Source organism: Python bivittatus, unplaced genomic scaffold, assembly GCF_059951505.1.
Source record: "Python bivittatus isolate LINGU-HERP-01145 unplaced genomic scaffold, Pbiv_v1 ctg000700_np1212, whole genome shotgun sequence".
Lineage (NCBI taxonomy): Eukaryota > Metazoa > Chordata > Lepidosauria > Squamata > Pythonidae > Python > Python bivittatus.
Window position 1 is genome coordinate 50,111,636 of NW_028277098.1, and position 19,970 is coordinate 50,131,605.

Sequence of the window (19,970 nt, forward strand, 5' to 3'; positions counted from 1 at the left end):
GTATTTTATAAACCCTGGCTATATAAAATTCAGAATAAGTGATGTTTTCTTCAGAGCATTATAAAATTGTGTGTGTAAAACATCTTAAGAAAGAAACTGTGATTTACAAATCACAGCAGATGGCTTGGATGGCTCCAGTCAAGCCAGTCAAGACGGCTCCAGTTCAGCATGATGTATGAACCAGAATGCTATTGACAAATGCAATCCAAAGAGACAATAACAACAGTAAGCAATTGAGATTTTGTGCACAACCTATATATTAAAAGGATGCTGGATTGCCACGCAATGGATTCTTCAGTGGAACAAAAAATTTGCAAAAAACATGCAGTTAGTGATATTACAGAAAAGATTAGAAAAAGTAGGAGTGAAAAATGTAAAAAGCAGCAGCAATTAAAATTACATCTTTGTAATGAACTGGAGAAAAATTAACACAGGAGTCACTTGCTCACAGATAAAGAGGTAACTTACCAGTTTGATCTATTTACCTACTATTTGCACCATTCTCATACCTACTATTTGCACCATTTAACTACTATTTGCACCATTCTCATACAAGAGCATTAATTACTACAATTTCATAATATCTCACCTAAAAATAACAAAATTATGCTGCAGCAAAATGTTTTGGTGCAGCATATATTGTTTCTACAAATAATATTAAAAAGCATGCCTGAGTCTTGCCTGTCAATTGTATCACATATGAATGCCAATATGTGTAATTTAAATATATCCAACATGTAGAAAAGTACAAAAAATAAATAGTAATAAATCAGTAATAATTAAAAATGATTTTATATAGGGAATAGCAGCCCCGAGAAAGCACAGTAATATTGCATTACAGCATAAAGCAAACAAAATGGTCCTGTTCAGTGTGGGACCAGCACATGAACTAATAAGATAAAATAGCCCCCCTCCCTCACTCGCTCGCTCGCGCGCTCTCTCTCTCTCTCTCTCTCTCTATATATATATATATATATATCATACAAGGACAGTTATCCCATAACATTATAAGCACAGAATTACGTCAGGGAAAGGAAACCCTCTATACAGTATAGGAGGAGAGCTGCGTTGGTCTATAGTGCCAAAAAATCAGAAGTCCGGTAGAACTTTTTCCGACTGTAATACAGTACATGTTCGTGAGCTACAACGTACGCCTTTCTGCGTGACGTTATCTTCTGCACAATTACCCACACTACAACTATAGAGCTGACCAGCTGTGCACAATAAAAAGTATATACTTATTTTCCTCCTTAACCAAGCGCTTTACCGCCTGAGATGCACGCGGTACCTTAAATGGATAAATCTCAAAGCCCAGATTTTCCAGGAGGTCTCGGATCCTCTTCTCCAGATGGACCACCTGTAACTCCATGGTGCTCGAACGCGACGTACTATGGGAAATGTAGTTTTCGCAGGGCGCAAAAGGCCGTCGCCCACATGGCCGGCGTGGCGAGAGGTATAAAGCGTTCGGGGGCAATACCGGCGATGCCTCCGTTGGCCTTCCTCCGATTGTCCCACGACAAGACAGTTCTTTGGTGTCCGCCTGGACATCCACGATTGCGGTCCTGCCAGCAGCGTTCCAGCACAGAGCAATCACAGGACGCGCGGACTTTCCCGTCCAGAAGCCTCCGCGGCGTAGCGGAAGGCGGAATCGGCCGGCCTCGGGCTCTTTGCAATCTGCGGAGGACGTGCTGAACCTCCCGCCGAGGCCCGGGCGCCGAGGATTTACGGGTTGCTTTCGCTCTTCGCTTGCTGGCGGTCCTCCAAGCGAATGTGAGCAGAACTGCCCTGAGCCTTGGTGGAGCGGCCCGGCCGCTGCCTCCTGCCTGGGTCGCTGCCTAAAAGTCTCCTGGAAGGTTCCGAGCCTCCCCGGATCGGTCAGGTGACCGGCTCGTTTCTTCCGTTGGCTGGGCGAAACGGCCGAGGGTGAGCGAGGCTGCTGGTGGGGGCGCTTTCCCCGAGCGCTTTCGGAAGCGAGGTTGGCCTGGGTCACGGACTGGGCCTGAGGCGGCCTAGCTGCGTAGTTTTTGGCGGAGAGTCGGTGGGTGCAATTCCCCCAGAGGCGGTCCGCATGAAGGAATGGGGGAAACCTCTGCCGCTCGTCACCCATTAGGGTTAGTTATTGGCACAACGGCCGCAGCTCTCCGCACTCCTTCCCTGCCGCTATTGGTTTAGAGGGAAAAGCAGGTGGAGTCAACCCGGTGGCGGGAAGGACAGACAAAGGATGGCTGCTGCTTCTGCGTGTGCTCTCAGCTTGCCCTCCCTGTCTGGTCTCCCAGCCCCAGGTAAGAGGATTCCCCAGAGCAGCAGGAGGGAGGAAGAGAGAAATGAGCGTCTCCTGCGGTCGTCGGTTCTTTCGGCAATCTTTCCCATTCCTTCTTGATGCCTCTCTCTTCCCTCCCTTCCAACTGACATGGGGAAGATAAGGTTTCTTCTTTTATGGTGCATCTTATCAGGAAAATACTCATTTGAAAAATCTCTGCACGTAAGCCACCATAAGGCACCAGTGCAGGGCCGTCCCAGAAGTGGCTCTGTGAACTAGATAAACCAGAGGCGTTATCGAAAGTTGGGTTCTGCCCTTCCCTGTGATAAGAATGTCTTTATTCTATATTGTAGAGTACTCAAAGATGTATTTGTTCCCCACTAACCAACACCAGAATTTCTCCTGGATGTAAAAAGAGGTAGCTTCGCCCAGTTGCTCTTAGAAAAGGAACCTGCTTGGATGGTTTTATCTTTTGATTAGATTGTTCTGAAGCATGCAGTTTAAAATCTGGGTCTGATTATGTGGTTAGAGAATGCTTGTGAGTCCCTTCCCCAACATGGAAGCGTCACCATAGTATTTCAGTCCACTTTATTGAAATGGATCACACTAACATTTTCTTGATATTTAGTTATGCTGCTCAGACTGCATCAATATCAATAACAGCTTTAAACTGTTTTCATCCATTGAACATTAAAGAGATACTTGTCACATATTACAAGTATTTTGCATAATTCTTAAGTACTCATAGTATGCTTAAGCTACTTTGCAGAAAATTTGTGGCAGATTTTATATGGAATGGCCTGCAATTTCAAGTCCCCACCTTGCAGTGGTGGTTTGTTTTTTCTGCTGTAATACATTGTACTGCAGATAACAGGAAAATAGACATTTTCTCTGACTGCTTTTGCAGGTATTTTTCTAGCCAAAGATTTCCCCAAGGTTATAAACTGGTAACCAGTGGATTTCTAAAAAGCATCTTTTCCTCAACAGCATGGATTGGGACACACGACTCAGTTCTATACTGATTGAAACAGACAGCAACATGGCCAAAATTAAGGCAAGTTAAGCTGCAGAGCAATATATTGTTTTTCTACTCAGTTGGTGAAAAGTATTTAGTGCTTAAGTATTCTGTGTACATATGTACACATATATGCTGCTAAATATTATATTGATACATAAATACCTCAAGAGATGTATTCTGTTAAGTGAAAAGATGTTGGTAGTTTCCCCAGAAAAAACAACCTTCAGTAGCTTTTGCCTACCAAGCTTTTCAGTGTCGTTAAACAGCAGCTACCAGGCAGGTGAACAAGTTATAATAAATGACAAAATAAAAAGAGAAAGGATAAAGTGTTATTTAACTCAAGCTTGACTCCTGGAGACTTTGTGTGGACATGTATATACAGTTTCTTGACAATAGTACATAAGTGGTTTTTCATGCTTCTTCTGGGGTGTTTTTTCAACTTCCCAGACTAGTCCACAGTATGTATTCCCTGATAGTTTCCCATCCAAGTACTTGGCAGCACTGACCCTGCTTGCTCAACCAGATGTTGCCATCTGCATAGAGGTCATATTTCAATATTGACTAAAGGTGCCAGTATTTTAAATCTCAGTTCAAACAGTAGAGTGACGTTATGACAACATTTTGGACAAAGCACTAAACTCTGCATTGGGAATAGAAAATGTAACAGGTGCTGAATGCCTCTCCCTGACTTGTGGTTCCCATTAGATTTATATTGAATTAATTGTGTAGGCTCTAGAGATGTATCAAGATTTAACTTAAGCTACAGGCTTTGTTCAGTAAAACAGATGGGGAACATGCAGCCCTCTAGATGTTGGTGAATTACAGCTGTCATCAATGGTATGACAAATGCTAGGGGTGCTGATAAAGTAGTTTATCAATATCTGATCTGGGTTATCTCAGAAAAAGCTTCTTCCCTTATACCTGTTCGTATAGTTAGGGATTTACCAACAAACCCTACAACAGCTTACATCTAGTCTCCAGAAAAGAATATTCTTTGCAGAATGATAGAATTATGAAACACCTTGCCACTTAGGTACAGGGAGAGACTACCTTGCTTGCTTTTTGCCAAGTGTTTATTCTAAAAAGCCAAGATGTGGACAATGGACCTGGGCTGCTATTGTTGTAATGTTTTTTTCTTGTATCAGGGGTGCTACACATTTTGCATTGAATGTAGTGTAAAGCAGCTTGAATTTGGAAGTATGGTGAAGTAAGAAATGATTATATAATAGTGCTGTTCATTGACCTTCTCACTGGTGTGGATAAATGAAACATTGATTTCATTCAGATTGGCCCTATGTATTTTCCTACTATTAAAATGTTTAGTTCATAGGCTTGCATTAACTGTTTTAATGATGTTTAATCTACGATTTGATATATACTGCATTAATTATTTTATACACTACATTGGGATGGTAGCTATGATGCAATTTTGATTTTTTTTTGTAAATAAATAATGTTCCTTTGAACGTGTAAATGAATGAATGTTGCTTTGGCTTATGTTACACTGATTGCATTTTCTCTTCCATTTCCATTTGTTTATATTACTATTGCATTCCAATTAAAGCAGTATAATAAGAAATGAAAACATTCTATCTTACACTTCTTGTTCAAGAGTTTTTACAAAACTTGTTAGTTCAGATTTGATACAGACTTGGCTGCATTTGCTTCATAATTGTTTCCAAATTGTGTTTTGACATATAACTTTCTATATCATTTTGGGTTGTTTTTCTTACAGCAACGTCTAAACACAGCCAGCATCTCTTCCGAAGGTAAGAATGGTTGACAGAACACCTCTTAGAAAATAGAGATCTATATAATTCCTTGAATTGCAAAAAATTTCCAGCAAGGGAAGTTAGAATTCTAGTGGTAGCTCTCTTCAGATTCAACTGAGTGTACATTCTCAAGCAAACAATAGATGACTATGATTTCAGCACCCTACTTTAGTAGCATTACATCTGGTGTTTGAAGCTGAATACTTTGCAGGGCAGCCATGCAAGGAAAGTATTGAAGTACGGCACCATCTGAAAAGCTATAGGTTCCCCATCCCTCAGATAGAACTTGGTTTGATTTAGTCAGATAATTCTTAATGTTCACTAAATCTAATCAGTGGCAATGCCATTTGCCCCATCTTGCTTTTCTTCCTTTTTCAGTTTGAGGCTTTGCTTCTAAAAACTGAAATTTAATCCAATTTCCAGGTCATCAGTTACTAACTAACAAAGTTAGAACAAATCCTTTCCTATAGGTTTGCAATCTTAAAAAAACAAAAAACAGAACATGGGACTAAAGGAAAGGTGTTGGCTAGAAAGGAGTTAAAGAAGAAAAGTTACTGTAATCAACCTACACGTAGGAAAGAGTAACTGTAAAATGGATACTGGTGGTAGGGGTAGTAGCAGTCATGAGAGAGAGAGAGAGTGCAAGCATGGATAAGGAAAAGTACAAATAATGGGCTGGATTGAGAGACTTAAATCTAGGGAGAATGAGTTGAATATATATAACAAAAGTATAACCATCAAGAGAATTGAAAGATAAAGACAGAAGAAGGGCCTGAATAAAAATCTTACTGAACCCAGTAGATAAAAAAGGTTTTTTAGAAATAGAGAACTGAGAAACACTTACTAAAACACTAACATGAATCTTAAGAGAGAATGATAATGAATAAAAAATGATTTCTATGTCTAAATTGACTGGGGTTTGAATGTATGAAGCTGATTGAAATAGAAAGCTTAGTGGAAAATATAAACATTCTGACTTCCATGTGTTACATTTTAGGTAATGATCAATATCTGAACAGATGTAGTTGTCAGACTATGGAATAGTTGTCAAAACAAAGGAGGGATGGAAGGAACAAAAAGATTTATCATTAGTGCAACTGGAGTTTATATTCAGCAATTAAAACAAATAAAAATATCTCTAATGCTAGAATGTTTCCATGCTTGCAAGATTGGTCTAGTTCATTATTTTCCATCCCTGCAGCTGATTTGTTAGTGGACAGAATAAATATTGAGGGTACTGTTCTGACTCAGCCACAAACTGGACCACCACCCTTGCATTTCACATGTGGAACTCACCCATGCTGTAGAATGGCCAGTGAGGAGCTTTCAGCTATCAGCCAGCAACTACATTCACAAGCCCAGGTAACTTATACTGCATAGACACATAGTTCTTTTCTATAGGGTGGACATAAATAGGTGGGTGCACACACATTCTTTCCTCTTTGTTAAGGTTTTTGTGAAAGTTGTCTATATTTTGGTGATCTCAGATTAATCAATTACAGTTGAAAACAACAATTCAACAAAACATGAAGTGTCACATGCTTTAAAAGAGTTGAGCAATTGTGCAAGAGTTAAGCAATTGTGCTTAAAAAAAAGGTTCCAAGTTACTGTTTAGCTATTACGAGCCTGATTCATACATCAAATGCTAAGTTATAACGTGGTTTTTGTTTTGGGCTTGGTGCAGATTGCAAAAAATATGGCCTATGCAATCTATCAACACTACTATTGTGGCATCTAGAAATCCTCCAGGGTAGGCAGGGTCAAAAATCCAACCCATTTTTAAGAGTGGATGGGGAAATGTTAAAATGCAGATGGATGCTTTAAGCTTTGTAGAGGTTAAAGCATCTATTTGCAGCATAAAAATCTCTACCTCCTCCAGAATTGGATTCTCTTTGAGTTGCAGACTGACCTGTTTTGCAGATGTTGCCATTCATATGCCTCACAAACCTAATGTAGCCTTCAAGCCAAGTAAATTTGCACCCACATTGTTTGGGTGCAATGTGTGAGTCCAACTATCATAGCTTAGTATTCTGTTGGGCCAAAATATTAATGGCTTATTAATAGACTATGCTTTTGAAAAACTGGCTTAATATTATATGTGAACCAGGCCATTGTTCATAGATTGGTCCAGTTGTTGCCTTAGTTTAGCCCACCAGAAAAGGCCACATTTAGGAGAGGATAGAGGGAAAGCCCATGAAAGCTATGGAAGGAAGAATTAAATTCAAAGTGGGAAGGGAATGCCCAGGAGGGAAATTATAAATATCCTAATCGCTTAGTCACTTAGGTGACTTTTCAGATCTTTTTCATTTTGGGAAGTTTTGAGAACTTGTGATTAGGAAAAGTTTACTAATACTATGGCTCTGGTTCTCCCTTCTGCCTCTTTAGGTTATAGAGTCGCTCACCCAAGCAGTATGTCGGCTCAAACAAGAGAAAGAACTGCAGCAGCAGAGTATCAGTCACCTAGAAGGTACTTACTACCTAAGTATGAGAGATTAGCTGCTCTTTTTCCACAGTCATTCCCCTCCCTTTACTATCAGGTCTATCTTTGAGACAAAGCTTGCCTTCAGAATATTAAAGGACCATGTTTCATTTATCCCCCTCTCTTTTTTACTTATATGTTCATGGTGATTAAGAATGACAATTTTAAAAGTTCACAAAATAAATCTAAGAGAGTAGATTAAAAACTTGAATATTTTTAGTTTTTTAAAGTTTTAAAGTTTTTTAAATAGCAATTTAAAATATTGGTGATTTGGCAGACAAAATATTTACCACAAGAGAGAGCTTGCAAACTAGGAGAAAGCCCTTAGGCATGGGATAAAGGAGGGCTTCTCAAAAAATGGAATTCTGTAGCCTAGGATGGGGATGTGTGGCCTTTCTCAGAGTGAGGCCACATTTGTCGACTGAGTGGTATACTGGGGACTGACTCACCAAAGTGGGCAGGGTCTGACCTAACCTGGATTTAAATTAAATGTATATTAAATAAGTTAATATACTTCTTCCCAGTATATTTAAGAATTTCCCATATGATCACATTAAAAAGCACAATTCAAAGATAGTCTTTAAAATTAGAGATCAGTTTTGCAACTTTGGTCTTCGTACATTCCACCCTGTAATGGTATACGCGAAAGACCTTGAGAGACGGGGCGAAGAGATACTGCCTAGGGAACGGTCAGATAAGAGAGGGCATAGCCCACAGCTGGATAGTGGGTGGACCAAGAGGTTCAGAAGAGACCCTCCAGAGTTTCTCAGGCTATAAAGGAGACGGCAGGAGATTTGTACTTTCAGACTTGCAAGATTGATGTCAGCCTTACTAGGTAGACCAGACAGGAAACATGACTAGATAAACTAATTCTACTTTATTGTAAAGCTACATTAACAGAATCTTGCAAGTCTGAAAGTACAAATCTCCCACTTGTTGGGTCTGGAGTCTAGATCTTGTGGAGAAGGCCCTGATGCTATTCACCATCATTACAGTAGGACAGATTGTCTTACAAAATTGCATGACAAAGGAATGTCAAATTACCCTCATAGATTGAAGTATATGCACTTCTGTTTGTATTATTAAATGCATCAGACACTTTCTTTTTGTAAATCCAAATACTTTGTGATGGTGAGACCTGTATAGATATACATAATATATTCCAAGGTGAAAATCAGTGGTTATGGAGAATGGTACCTAAATCCTGAGCTATGGAATTTCTTTTTGCCTTATTATTTTTACTAGCCTATTTGTTTCTCTTACAAATAGATTCTGGAGATTTCTTCAACTTGTTATTGAGATGAGGATAAATCTCAATTTTTCACTAATAATAAATTGATACTAAAGTCAAATATTGATGTCTGTTCTAGCAGCTAGAATGAGTGGCATGGGCTAATATTATCTTTCCTGTCCTGGTTATTTATACAGATGAGATGGATCGCCTACAGCACAATTCCCATGGTGGCTTTGAATCGGTGCTGGGATGCAGGATGGAAGGATTGAAGAGTGAGCTCCGCAGCCTTCGGCAACAGGTGCTTCAGCAGTCAGATGGTGATTGTACTCCTGATCTGTTTTCCTGTCCTGGCATCATGCAAGATATGCTGGAGAGGTCAGCCATATGAATTAAGAAGCATAAACAACTTGGCAGGATAATATGGTGGGGAACAAAGAGCTGTACTTTTCTATTGCCATCCAGAAGACATGCTTACTGGGATAAACTTGGGTTCCTATATGTTGTTAAGTTTTTAAGAGCATTTCCAAATGTTGAATATTCATTAAACCATTGGATTAGAAAAAATACAATTTTTCTCCTAACAATGATTTGCTAATAATAAATAATATTAATAAGATTTCCTGTAATTAGAAATGAGTGAGCTTGTCTATCCCAGACATTTCTAGCCTATGAAAAACAGCTGGGTAATTTACCATCAAGGGGACACGGTGGCGCAGCGGCTTAATGATGCTGAAAGTTGCCAGCCAGAAATGGTCGACACTCCAGCAGTTCAAGCCCAGCTCCACACAGCAGAGCGATCTCCTGTCTAATCCCTAGCTTCTGCTAACCCAGCAGCTCGAAAGCATCCGCAAGTAGATAAATGGGTACTCTCACCCTGGTGGGAGGAAGAACACTGGCAGCGCCTTGCACGAGAGACGGGACCAGTTGCTGGTAATGCAGAAGCCGCGTATGCCCGAAAAACGGCGCGAAGCAACAGAAACCCTGCCTCCTGTGCTTGCCAGCTGGGCTCCGCTCTAGGAAGGAGGCAATGGCAAACCACTTCCAAAACACCTTGCCTTGAAAACTGCAGGGACTCGTCCAGGCAGTCGCCACAGAATTGGTCACGATTGAGTGTGGATAAAAAAAAAAAATTACCATCTCTCAGTGCATTGGAATTGCAGACAGCCTGTTTGGTACTTTTCAAATTCTGTTAATTTAAAACATGTGTTCATTTTCTAATGGAGCTTGTAGCTAGTTCTGAGAACTAGCCCTTGTCTTACTGCTGATGCTCCTGCTTTTCTTCTTATTCCAGTAAGAAAGTCCTGTGGCAAGAATATGAATGCATCAGGAGAGAGATAGAGCAGCTGAAACATAAACTTGGCAAGTAATGCTTGAGGTTCTTGCTCCCATACCCTCTGTATTGTAATAATATCAGGCAAAGGACCACTTCTTGGTGGCCCTACTGAAGAAGAGAGAAAGAAGTATGCAGCTTAAAAAATGGTGTTGCTTATTGCATCCTTTAGATCGCCAAGAAGAGGATCTATTCAGTCAAGTTTCTGCAACTCATGAGATTAAGAGAACCCAAAACCGGTACTGTAAGGTACAACTATAAGAACTCTGTTGCTACTTGATGATTTAGTGCTAATAGTGCTACCCCAACATAAAAAATAAAAGGAATTCAGTCTTTGTCTAGTGAAGCTTATAATCTATATTAGACAAAAGAGTTGAAAGTGACTGACTACTGAGGATCACAGTACAGTTCCTAGCTAAATATCTAAGAAATAAATGGAAAAATTAGTCATCCACCTACTCCTTCATTTGCCCAAGTAGTCTTTCTTTCTTAAAATAGTTTTTATAATTCAGGTAGTGGGGTGCACAAAGCTGCTGCTAGTTTTGTTGTCTATTTTTTTTTCTTCTAGCATCATCAGGAATGTCTGTGTGCAGAAAAAGGCATGGGATAAGGGGAAAACACACTATACCTGCTGGGAATGAACATATGCAGCCATCAGTTCATTGTATTTTTCCAACTACATAAGCATAATGTAGTGTCATGGCAGCTGCCCTTTAGCTTCCTCTTAGGGCTTGAATTTAGTCATAATGTTGTGCTACTCGAGTGTGAATATAAACATTTGCCAATTCATTCTCTCTGTAGCTATATATTTACTAATTGTCACAGAAAAGTAAATGAATGGGGAACTATTTACCTATAAGAAAAAATACCCTTTTAATTTTTTCTTGTTCATCTTGAAACTAGATAAAACAAAAACCTATATTTAAAACTACACTTTCATGTTCTTCTTCCCAGATGCTTGAAGATTTAATGAACACTCATAAAGCTCAGGTTCAGGATTGTGACAAAACAAGGAATGAAACTCAGAGCACCAAGCAGGAGTTCAGTGATGTCAAGTAAGCCAACCTATGCTGTGCTTTGTATGCTTCAGTGGACATGTGTTCATGCAGGGCTCCGTGAAAGATTGGAAAGAACATGGTTGCTAAATTCTGATGCTTATTACTCTCATTCAGAAGACAATGTGATGGTGAAGGGGGAAAATGTCAAGCTAGGGACTAGCAGGCAATTGTCCACCAGGGGGCTCCCTATTTACACAGTTAGGTTAACAACAAACGTGCCGCTTTTGCTGTGAGCCTGGCCACTCCAGGAATTCGATGCATCCAGAGAAACATGATTAGTAATATTAATTGCCTTCTGTAGTTCCTTAGAGATATGTCACTTTAAACTCTGTTCTTGTTCACTCTTTTATTATTCTGTTCCCTATTACAATTTTGAGCCTTTTGCCTTTAACAGCAGCATCTATCAAATAGGTTATGTTTCCATCTACAAGCACTGTAGAATACTTTTTCTTTACTTTTTATACTTCAGCTCTTTGAATTCTTTAAAACTGCCCTGAATTTGAGTTTGTCTCAAGTTCCATGTATTTCTTCCTTTGGAACCATTACTACTATGGATTTTATTTGTTTTAATCAGATCTACAGTGACTGATCTGAAAGAACAGGTGAAATGCCTTGGCTTAGAAGACAAGCAAGCTATGCCACTCAAGGAGGATAGCACTGATCTGAGTAAGTGCTGGTCTGTACAATATTACATGATGGTAATACCTGGTTAGAAGAAGAGATGCACATGATCATATGTAAAATGTGGTATAATCTTAATTTTTCTACTCAAGGAAGTGATGTGGGACAAGCTGGACACACTAAAATACTTGGGATCTACCTTAAACATAATCTGAACTTTTACCAGTCAACAGTCAGCTTGTCTCCTACAAATCAGGGGACCAGGAAAATCAGGTTTCCCTCTCCATTAGCTGTTAGTTAAAGAACGCATCATGCTTGCCACTTGGCTATTAATTTATTTGATGTATAGCTCACTATTCTGTGAAGTACTCAAGTGGCTAACAAATATTTTGAAAAGTAAAAGCACAATATAAAAAGGTTAAAATTAATGCCAAAACCAATTAATAGCCTGATATAAGAGATGTTCCTGTGCAGATTTTCTAAATTGTGAGAAAGTGGGAGCAAAATGCAATTTCTGGGGACTGTGTTCAGTAATCTGGAAATAATGCAGGAGGAAGCCTTCTTCTATGTGCCAGAAGGGGGTGCCTCTGACAGTGGGGACAAATATGCAAAGGTTCTCTCTGCGAAGGTCCTCTCCCATTTTATTTAAAAATTAAATTAAATTAAACTAAATTATAGATCTTAACAATCAGACACATTGTAATGGGAGAATCACGTCCAAAGGCATTTAAGACTTTAAAAAACAATGCTAGCTGCTTAAATTGTGCTTGGTGAGCAGCTGGCAATCAGTGCAAATCTCTTGGTACAGGCATCATATGTTCCCTGTGTCTTTACCAGTTAGCAGCCTAGTTGACTGCTTTTGCTAATGACATACAAATTCCAAAGAGGGCTATGCTTCTGCATGGACAACAGCTATTTCAACACCTCTAAGTGTAAGGGTCTTCCTGACAGTAATAGTAAGGCAGACTAGAATGAAATAGTCCTCTTACTTTCATAAGACATAGTACATTCCTTCTTCTTCTGTTTTTCTGGTGATGCAGAACTGTAGTTGAAATAACTAGCCCGAACCCTTCTGGTCACTGGAGGATAGACATGGTAATCTCTCTTTTGCTCGGTGGGGAATTGGTAAGGAGTAGGGACACTTTCCTAATAATCCCAGTGAACTGAAGACAGAAAATAACTTAGTTTTGACTTTGCCTTCTAGAAATATCTGCTTACATATCAGATTGCTCTTCTTGTAATGAGACAGGTACTTATAATTGGTCCAACTTCTAATCTGCTTTTATATTGAAAAGCAAGCTTTAAATCTATTACTTATTTAAAATGGCCTTCAGTCTATAAGTCAATATAATCTTTTAACTAATGTTTTTTAATATAATCTGAAAAATATCATGCCTCTGACTTCTCTTTCCCTTCATCTTTGAATACTAATGTTTATATAACATATAGTCAGAAGCATTTCCCATTACTGCATGTTGCAGATTACAATATCCAGCCAATACAAATGGCAGAGACTGAAAAAGGTGCACTATTGTATGTCTTTTTAATAGGTATGTCTTTGCTAATTAACATTATTAAAGTAAACATTCATTTATGCAATATGTAATAATGGATCAGGAAAGCTAATACAATAAGAGGCAGCTTTTCACCTAGTTATTAATTTCCCAAATATTGCTTTGGAAAATTGAGCCTGTAGTTATGAGTTGCTGTTGGATCTCTGATCTCCTTCACTGTTTTGTCTGCTAGAAAAGAATGAAGAGTTACTCCATGAAGAGGACTTGTCCTCCTTCACTAGTGATGATTCCATCTCTGAGTTCAGTCTCACAGATGTCAGTTCAGATGAACTTTTCAGTGAACCAGAAATTGTACAACCTGCTGGTAGGGACTACCTCATTTTGAAATACTGAATTATGATGTTGCTGGGGAGGGAAAGCCAATACTGAAAAGACATCTGTTTGTTTTTTTCCTTATTTCTTGAAACTTGTTTATTTCATCAGACCGAAAGAACATCATCTTGGGAGAATAAAGGATTAACATCTTCTAAGAAACAAATACCATTTCATTAAGCTGCTCAGTGTTCTCATGAGCAGGACCTGGAGAAACGGGTTTCCTAAATTTATTAGGATTTGGCTCTGTTCTAATCCTGCTACTTTTGTCTTTTTAAAGAAGCTGGGCAATTCCCAGCTTCTGTAGATCTGCTCCCACACCTCTCCATGCAAGAGATTTTCAGCACTTTTGCATAGAGCTGTATCTCTTTGCAACTTCACCAGCTCATTTTACCATATATGTATGCCCTATGATGTCAGCTAACCCCCTTCCTCCATTTTTTGTAAATACTAATTTACAGAAGATACTAGTAAAGATACTAATCACTTAACAGGCTGTTCTGCAGCTCTTTTCAAATGGGTCTACTTGCATCACTTGAAAAAAACGTTAAATATTGTACACTGCCCAGAACCCATTGGAGTTGAGTGGCTAATAAATTTCAAATAAATAAATAAAGGTTCATATTGGAAGCATAACTTATTTAATGGTGCATAGTAATATGCTAATTACACTGTGTTGTACCTTTTAGATGACAAGGTTTCTTTCCCAAGCTTGGAACTGGAAAATACCCCTGGAGGGGCAATTGGTGGCATGTTGGAGAGGGCAGAAATCAGCAGTGAGCTATCCACCAGTTTGCCTAAGCTCAACTTGAGTGACCTTTAAAGCAACACCTAAAGACTGCCTCATTCTTTTTAATGAGGAAACAAATTAAAGAGAGGAGAAACATAAGGAGTGGTTTTCAACATGCTGAGCTGCTTTTGTACAGATACTGCATGAAGTAGGAGGAAGAGTGATCTTAGCCCATGTCCTGTGTCATGCTGGTATATCAGGGTTTGGTGGGTAGGCCTGGAATCATTTCACAGACACTGTGCATCTTGTTAATAGCTTCCAACGTCTCTTTCTGGAAATGAACAATGGCATTACTGACTCCTGTATGCATGGAATATAGCATAGCTCTTTCTAATACATAAATAATACTGAGACTGAGCTGCAAGAAAAAATGTTCTGGAAAGTGATTCATCTTAAACTACAAAGCCTGTTAATTTGGTCAGTATCTGTATCCACGCAGGAGCATCTGGCTCTCCTGATTCAGCACCACTAAGGCAAAGCCAGACATGAAGGAAAGAGTCTACTAAAGGACAGAAGAGCCTATACTATATTACATGTATGAAGCCATTAATCTGCCATGTGCCCCAGTGGGTGATCAAGGCAAGCCTTGCTGTGTCTGGATGCACGTTACAGCTTTGTGGTGGTAGCAGAGACGTTTTCAGGGCAGTGTGGCTTATGTCCTGTTTGGGAGCAGGTGGAACTACTGGACAATTCTAGGTGCACCCACCTTGTTTCCTTGGCCACTGAGCTGCTACACTTGTCTTTGGAGTCATAGGGGAACTAATTTGCCTAAATGACAGTGTGTCCAAGGTTACTGCGTTTTGGATTAGGTGGGGAAAAAAATCACAGTGTAACTTCTTAATTACCTTGCCTTGGGTCATTTTCAGTGAATGGCAAATGTAGGAATAAAATTAAGAGTCAGGCTTTAGATAGGTTCTCATCTAAGCTAAGACAAACTCTGTGTGATTTACAAGCCAAGCCAGTAAGGAAATGAAATGTCAAAGTGCATTACAGATTTATCTTGTAATAAAATCCTCCTTACCTTGTAATGTGTCACTACACTTTTGAATAGAAGAGTGTTGGAATAAAGGGAACTTAACTCTTTCCTTGACAACTTTATGATTAAAATCATTCACACATGCACACACAGACACCCCTGCAGCTTTTAAACCCAGAGATTTCCAGCTGTAGAAATTATTATCAGGAAACTCATGAACGTATGAAAAATAAAACTACAGTATGAGAACGTAGTATATTAGGCACCTCTATATTACATCTCTCAAATGTATAATCTTTGCATTTAAGTCTGGATTTAATTTATGCAGAGATTTATACTTTTCATTGATTGGACTAACTGCAGACTTAAAAACACAGCATGATGAGAATGTAACAAGGTGCATCTTTCTTCCCAGTGTTTCAGCTTGTTTTTCTCAATAATATGTGGGATTCTCATTTTATTCCATGGCAGTAGAAAAGCCCAATGAGCAAATAAACTTTTTGAGAAAGCCATTATCTGAACTGCAACCCCAGAATTCTTAATCATAGAAGATCCCAGACTTGGACATCTTTATAGTGATAAATTAAGTAACTAATTAGAATAGTTTAATGCAAAAGCTGTTTCTATATTCTTTTTCTGAAATATCCAATTATGAAGATAAGATTAAACTGGTTTTGAATTGCAGCTGTTACAGTTGCATCTTCTCTTTGCAAGGCCTAGATGAAAGAGTAGAGGCCTGTTAAAATCATCATGAAGTCCTCCATCTTATTCTGATTAACAGAACACCTGAAATTCCTGTGGGTGTGACATATCAGTGTACTGGACAAAGCTGCATCTCTCACACATCCTAAAAGCCTATGTTGAAGAAGAGCCTTGAGAAGGAATATCCCCAGTCTCAGGGTGAAAGTAATTTCAGAAGAGGAAAAGGATTAAAGGCAAGGGAGAGGAGCAGGAGAAAAGGTGAGGAATTAGCTGACAGGAGATTTAATCAGGGATATTCCAGTAGTTCAGAGAGTAATGGCAAGAAACAATGGTTGCTCCCACTCTTTTCATTCCACGCTTGTTTCAGATTTGGGGAAGCAAAGACAGAGAAGTCTAATTCAGTGATATCTGAGCAGAACAATTTGTCGCAACGTAGCTGACTGTATTAATGCAATAAAGCTTACATGTATTCATCAACAAACTCGACTTTGGTACATTATTTAGTCTTTGATAAGAGGGAGGAATATTCATCTTTTGAAGTTTAGCTTTTGAACAATGGGAAGGAGCTATAGGAAGAGAACCACCAGTCCTCAAGGCTTTAGGGAACACCAACAGGGAGATAAGCAGTCCCTCAAGTAAATTGGCCCTATGTCACGTAGGGCATGATAGGTAATAACCAGCACCTTGAATGCACTCAGAAGCAGACTGGCAACCAAGGCAGCAGTGGAACAGAGATGTCACATGGCATACCAAAGCATGTCCATCACTGCCCATACCACTGCATTCTGGACCAGGTGAAGCTTCTGAGTGGTTTTCAAGAGTAGCCCCATGTAGAGCGAATTGCAGTAGTTGAGCCTGAGGTGACATGGGCATAGATGGGTGACCATCTGAAAGGACACAACTAGTGCACTAGATTGAGCTAAGTAAAGCCTCCCCCCCCATTGCACATCACCCAATTGGGGAGGTGCTACCCCATCTAAGAGTATGGATGGAAGGTCCTCGGATCCAAGGGTCCTTAATATCTACAGCCACTCAGTCTTGGTAGGATTGAATCAGAGTCCCTATCCAAGCCCATGCAGCCTCCAGGCACTCAGCCAGGACCTCGACAGCATCACTTGTCCAGGCTGGAGTCAAAATATGTAATTGGGTATTGATATTATATAGTCTAGTTCTATTTGCAGTGCTGTAGATGGCTCAGACTAAGATTCTACTTAAGTAGGCTTTTCTTCCTCACACACTGCCATAGGGTAGTAGATTGGTTGCAGTAGTACTGAGTTCTTTTTATCTTGATTAGTGTCCCACCCTTTTTAGCTTCAAAGGTAACCACTGAGACTGATTTCTACTTTTTTGCTAACTAACACAATTATGCCTAAGCCTCGAATTAATAAAAATTAACCCAAAGGAGCTATCAAAGTCTTCTGCCGCCTTCAAAGGTATATATATAAGGAGTTGGCACGTTGCCCACTGTAATGCTGTCAAATAGCCTTATGAAGTAAAACTTGAGTACTGCCTTATTTTAGCCTCAGGGAAGCTACAATACTGAAGGAGACAGTTTAGCTTAACACAACAATTAGAAAACCCTCCTCTGCAGACCTGCCTAGGAATTCCTACATACATTTGAGGCCCATCCCTGCTGAAGACCTAAGAAATAGCCTAGCCCAGGGACAGGCAGCTTTTTTGGCAGCTGGGGGTTGCTTTTATTTTATTAATTTTTGGTGCTGAAGACCACAGAAAGGATGGTGGCAATATAATCAAATTTCAGACAAAATTGTGGGTCTTGTTTTCAGAGGAAAGCAGTTGGGTTTTTAAAAAACTTAAGTTTATTAAGAACATTTGAGAGCCAATGTATTTGTGACATAAGAATATTGCATTGTTATTTGGTGACTTGCTGCTTAATTTGGGGGAGGGGGGGTGACAGGTTCCAGGAGCTTCATGCAGTTTCAGGTTGTTTACCCTTCTCTGGGCTCTTTATTGTCTGCAATTGAATTGACTTCCCATGCTATTGTTACTTGGAGATCAGGCTATCATAATTCCTGTCAAAGTGAGCCTCATTGAACCTCAGGATAAATTTACATAAGAACAAGTTGCAAGATTTTGCTATTAGCATCTTTCAGGCGTATTTGAATCTATCTTCTCTGGATTGGTGTAATTATTCTCCCGAGCTCAAGAAGTTTGTGACTGAACAAGTGACTTCATTCCTAAGGGCTTCACCTGTAGAGCTTGACAGCTTCTGTGGGCACGTAGGTCATGAAGTGGAGAATCTTTTTTCTTATGATGAGCCATGTCCCACAGGAATAATGAAACGTGGGGTTCTTACTGATGGTGAATAGAGGAGTAACCTCTTATTATCTGCATTAATAGGGTATTTTCCCTGCTTTAATGATATAACTTTGAAAGGCCACATGATGCTGGGAAGAAAAATATCCCTGCCATCATTTTCCAACTAAGTGCTATTGGAGAAGCATTAGCTTTCTTTGTTGTCCATCTTCACCCTGTAGCTCTTTGTTAGGTGGCAATGCCACCAGTTTTTGTATTTTTTCTCCCTCTAGCTCCCATTTGATTTTCCTCTATGTTTACTTCTCACACATGCAGAACTGCATTTCCTTTTTGCATAGAAAGGAGAAGAGATGATCTTAAAATGAAACAGCAGACCTCTGATAATTATAGGCTAGTTGGAAATTGGCCCCAGGGTTGTTTTATCCTGTAGAAAGCTCCGCTTGTGACACCTAGAGATTCTAGTACAGAGATCTTCAACAAGTATCACTATTAGGCTTCTCTATTTAAGCTACCCCAATCCCAGAATAAATTGCTATGTTCACAAATCACTGATTTCTTGACTAAGCTACAAATAGCAGAGTTCACACCATGCTAAACCATAAACTTTGGGTTAAAAACCTCAATTGTTGGGTTTACCCATCTTGTTGAATCCAAACCAAATAGACAACATTAAGGCTTATTTTAGTGTATGAACCCAGCTTATATGTGAAAACATAGCATGGTGAAAATGATGGATGAAATGAATTGTCTGAACTTTGAAAGAAGGTGAAGAGGAAGAGAAGGGGATAAAGGCTGCATGTGTGAACAGGCAACTTCCAGGTGTTCATACCAAAGACCTTCCAAGTAGCCAGGACTGTTCAAATGCTGAGCTTGCTAAATAGTAACACAGAAAGCTAGATTGGCTTCCAAACAGCAGCACCAATGAGAGTTATCATACAGTCTTATTGTTCCAGGCATTTGTCAACAATCCCGGCAGGACTTGGCTAAAATACTTACAATGACTGAAGAACATCTCATGTGCCATCCCTTAGTATTGAACAAAGGAGTACAATTTCCTTGGTAAATTGAGGTTAAATGGTGTGCTGAAAATAGGGTTATCCAAACCACAGCTGCTCTTATTCCCTGTAAAATCAATGTAAAGCAGTGAGGGAAAGTCCTCCAGCAGTAGTAGTCAGACTATGCAATGTGAATACCGAATACCATTAAGTGGAACAGAAGATTACTGCTTTTTAGCTTTGTCTCAACTTGCTAGAGGCATTTGGATGGCCCCATAAAGGAAAATGAATGTTGGACTATTTTTTTTTAATATAATCCAGAAGAGCTCCTATAAAAAGAATGAGATCGCTACTTCCTCCTAGAACATTTTTTTAATCTTGATAGAAACTTGAAGTGTAATTCAAAGAAAATAAGGGAGCCAACCTGATCTCCCAATCACAGTCTGGTTGCATTTCCATTCACAAGTAACACATCGTATTCCATAAGCTTAATTAATACTTTGTACTTTTTATGAAAAAAACCCACGCCCCATACAGTGTAATTCCTCAAAATGCAACAAAACCTTCCTTGA

General features: G+C 39.4%; 2 protein-coding genes across 8 annotated transcripts in view; one reads left to right on the top strand and one right to left on the bottom strand.

Annotated features, from left to right (window-relative positions):
• MMACHC (metabolism of cobalamin associated C) overlaps nt 1–2,113 on the bottom strand; it is a 40,531-nt gene extending 38,418 nt beyond the window's left edge. The window contains exon 1 of the mRNA XM_007420217.3: nt 1,289–2,113. Coding sequence (XP_007420279.2) covers nt 1,289–2,107 — 819 coding nt within the window. The 5' untranslated portion in view covers nt 2,108–2,113. The remainder of the gene's footprint in view (nt 1–1,288) is intronic.
• Nucleotides 1,748–19,943, top strand: LOC103063151 (uncharacterized). Of its 7 annotated transcripts, none has more exons than XM_025164017.2 (12): nt 1,748–1,879; nt 3,248–3,314; nt 5,014–5,047; nt 6,252–6,412; nt 7,436–7,517; nt 8,958–9,138; nt 10,055–10,122; nt 10,266–10,342; nt 11,048–11,148; nt 11,726–11,817; nt 13,519–13,650; nt 14,348–19,943. In XM_025164017.2, the coding sequence occupies exons 2-12, from the start codon at nt 3,249–3,251 to the stop codon at nt 14,479–14,481; spliced, it is 1,128 nt and encodes a 375-aa protein (XP_025019785.1). In that variant the 5' UTR covers nt 1,748–1,879; nt 3,248; the 3' UTR covers nt 14,482–19,943. The 7 variants fall into 7 exon arrangements, with proteins under 7 accessions (XP_025019785.1, XP_088010463.1, XP_007420278.1 ...); XM_088154337.1 differs by having other exon boundaries at nt 1,784–1,879; nt 3,168–3,314; XM_007420216.4 differs by having other exon boundaries at nt 1,790–1,923.
• Nucleotides 19,944–19,970: the final 27 nt, after the last annotated feature.

What these genes read in the sequence shown, in the direction of transcription:
- LOC103063151 (XM_025164009.2), top strand. Translation starts at nt 2,077, where the DNA reads ATGGGGGAAACCTCTGCCGCTCGTCACCCATTAGG. An exon ending in GGAGGATAGCACTGATCTGA is followed by an intron (nt 11,818 to 13,518) that starts GTAAGTGCTGGT and finishes TTTGTCTGCTAG; the next exon opens with AAAAGAATGAAGAGTTACTC. An exon ending in AGAAATTGTACAACCTGCTG is followed by an intron (nt 13,651 to 14,347) that starts GTAGGGACTACC and finishes TGTACCTTTTAG; the next exon opens with ATGACAAGGTTTCTTTCCCA.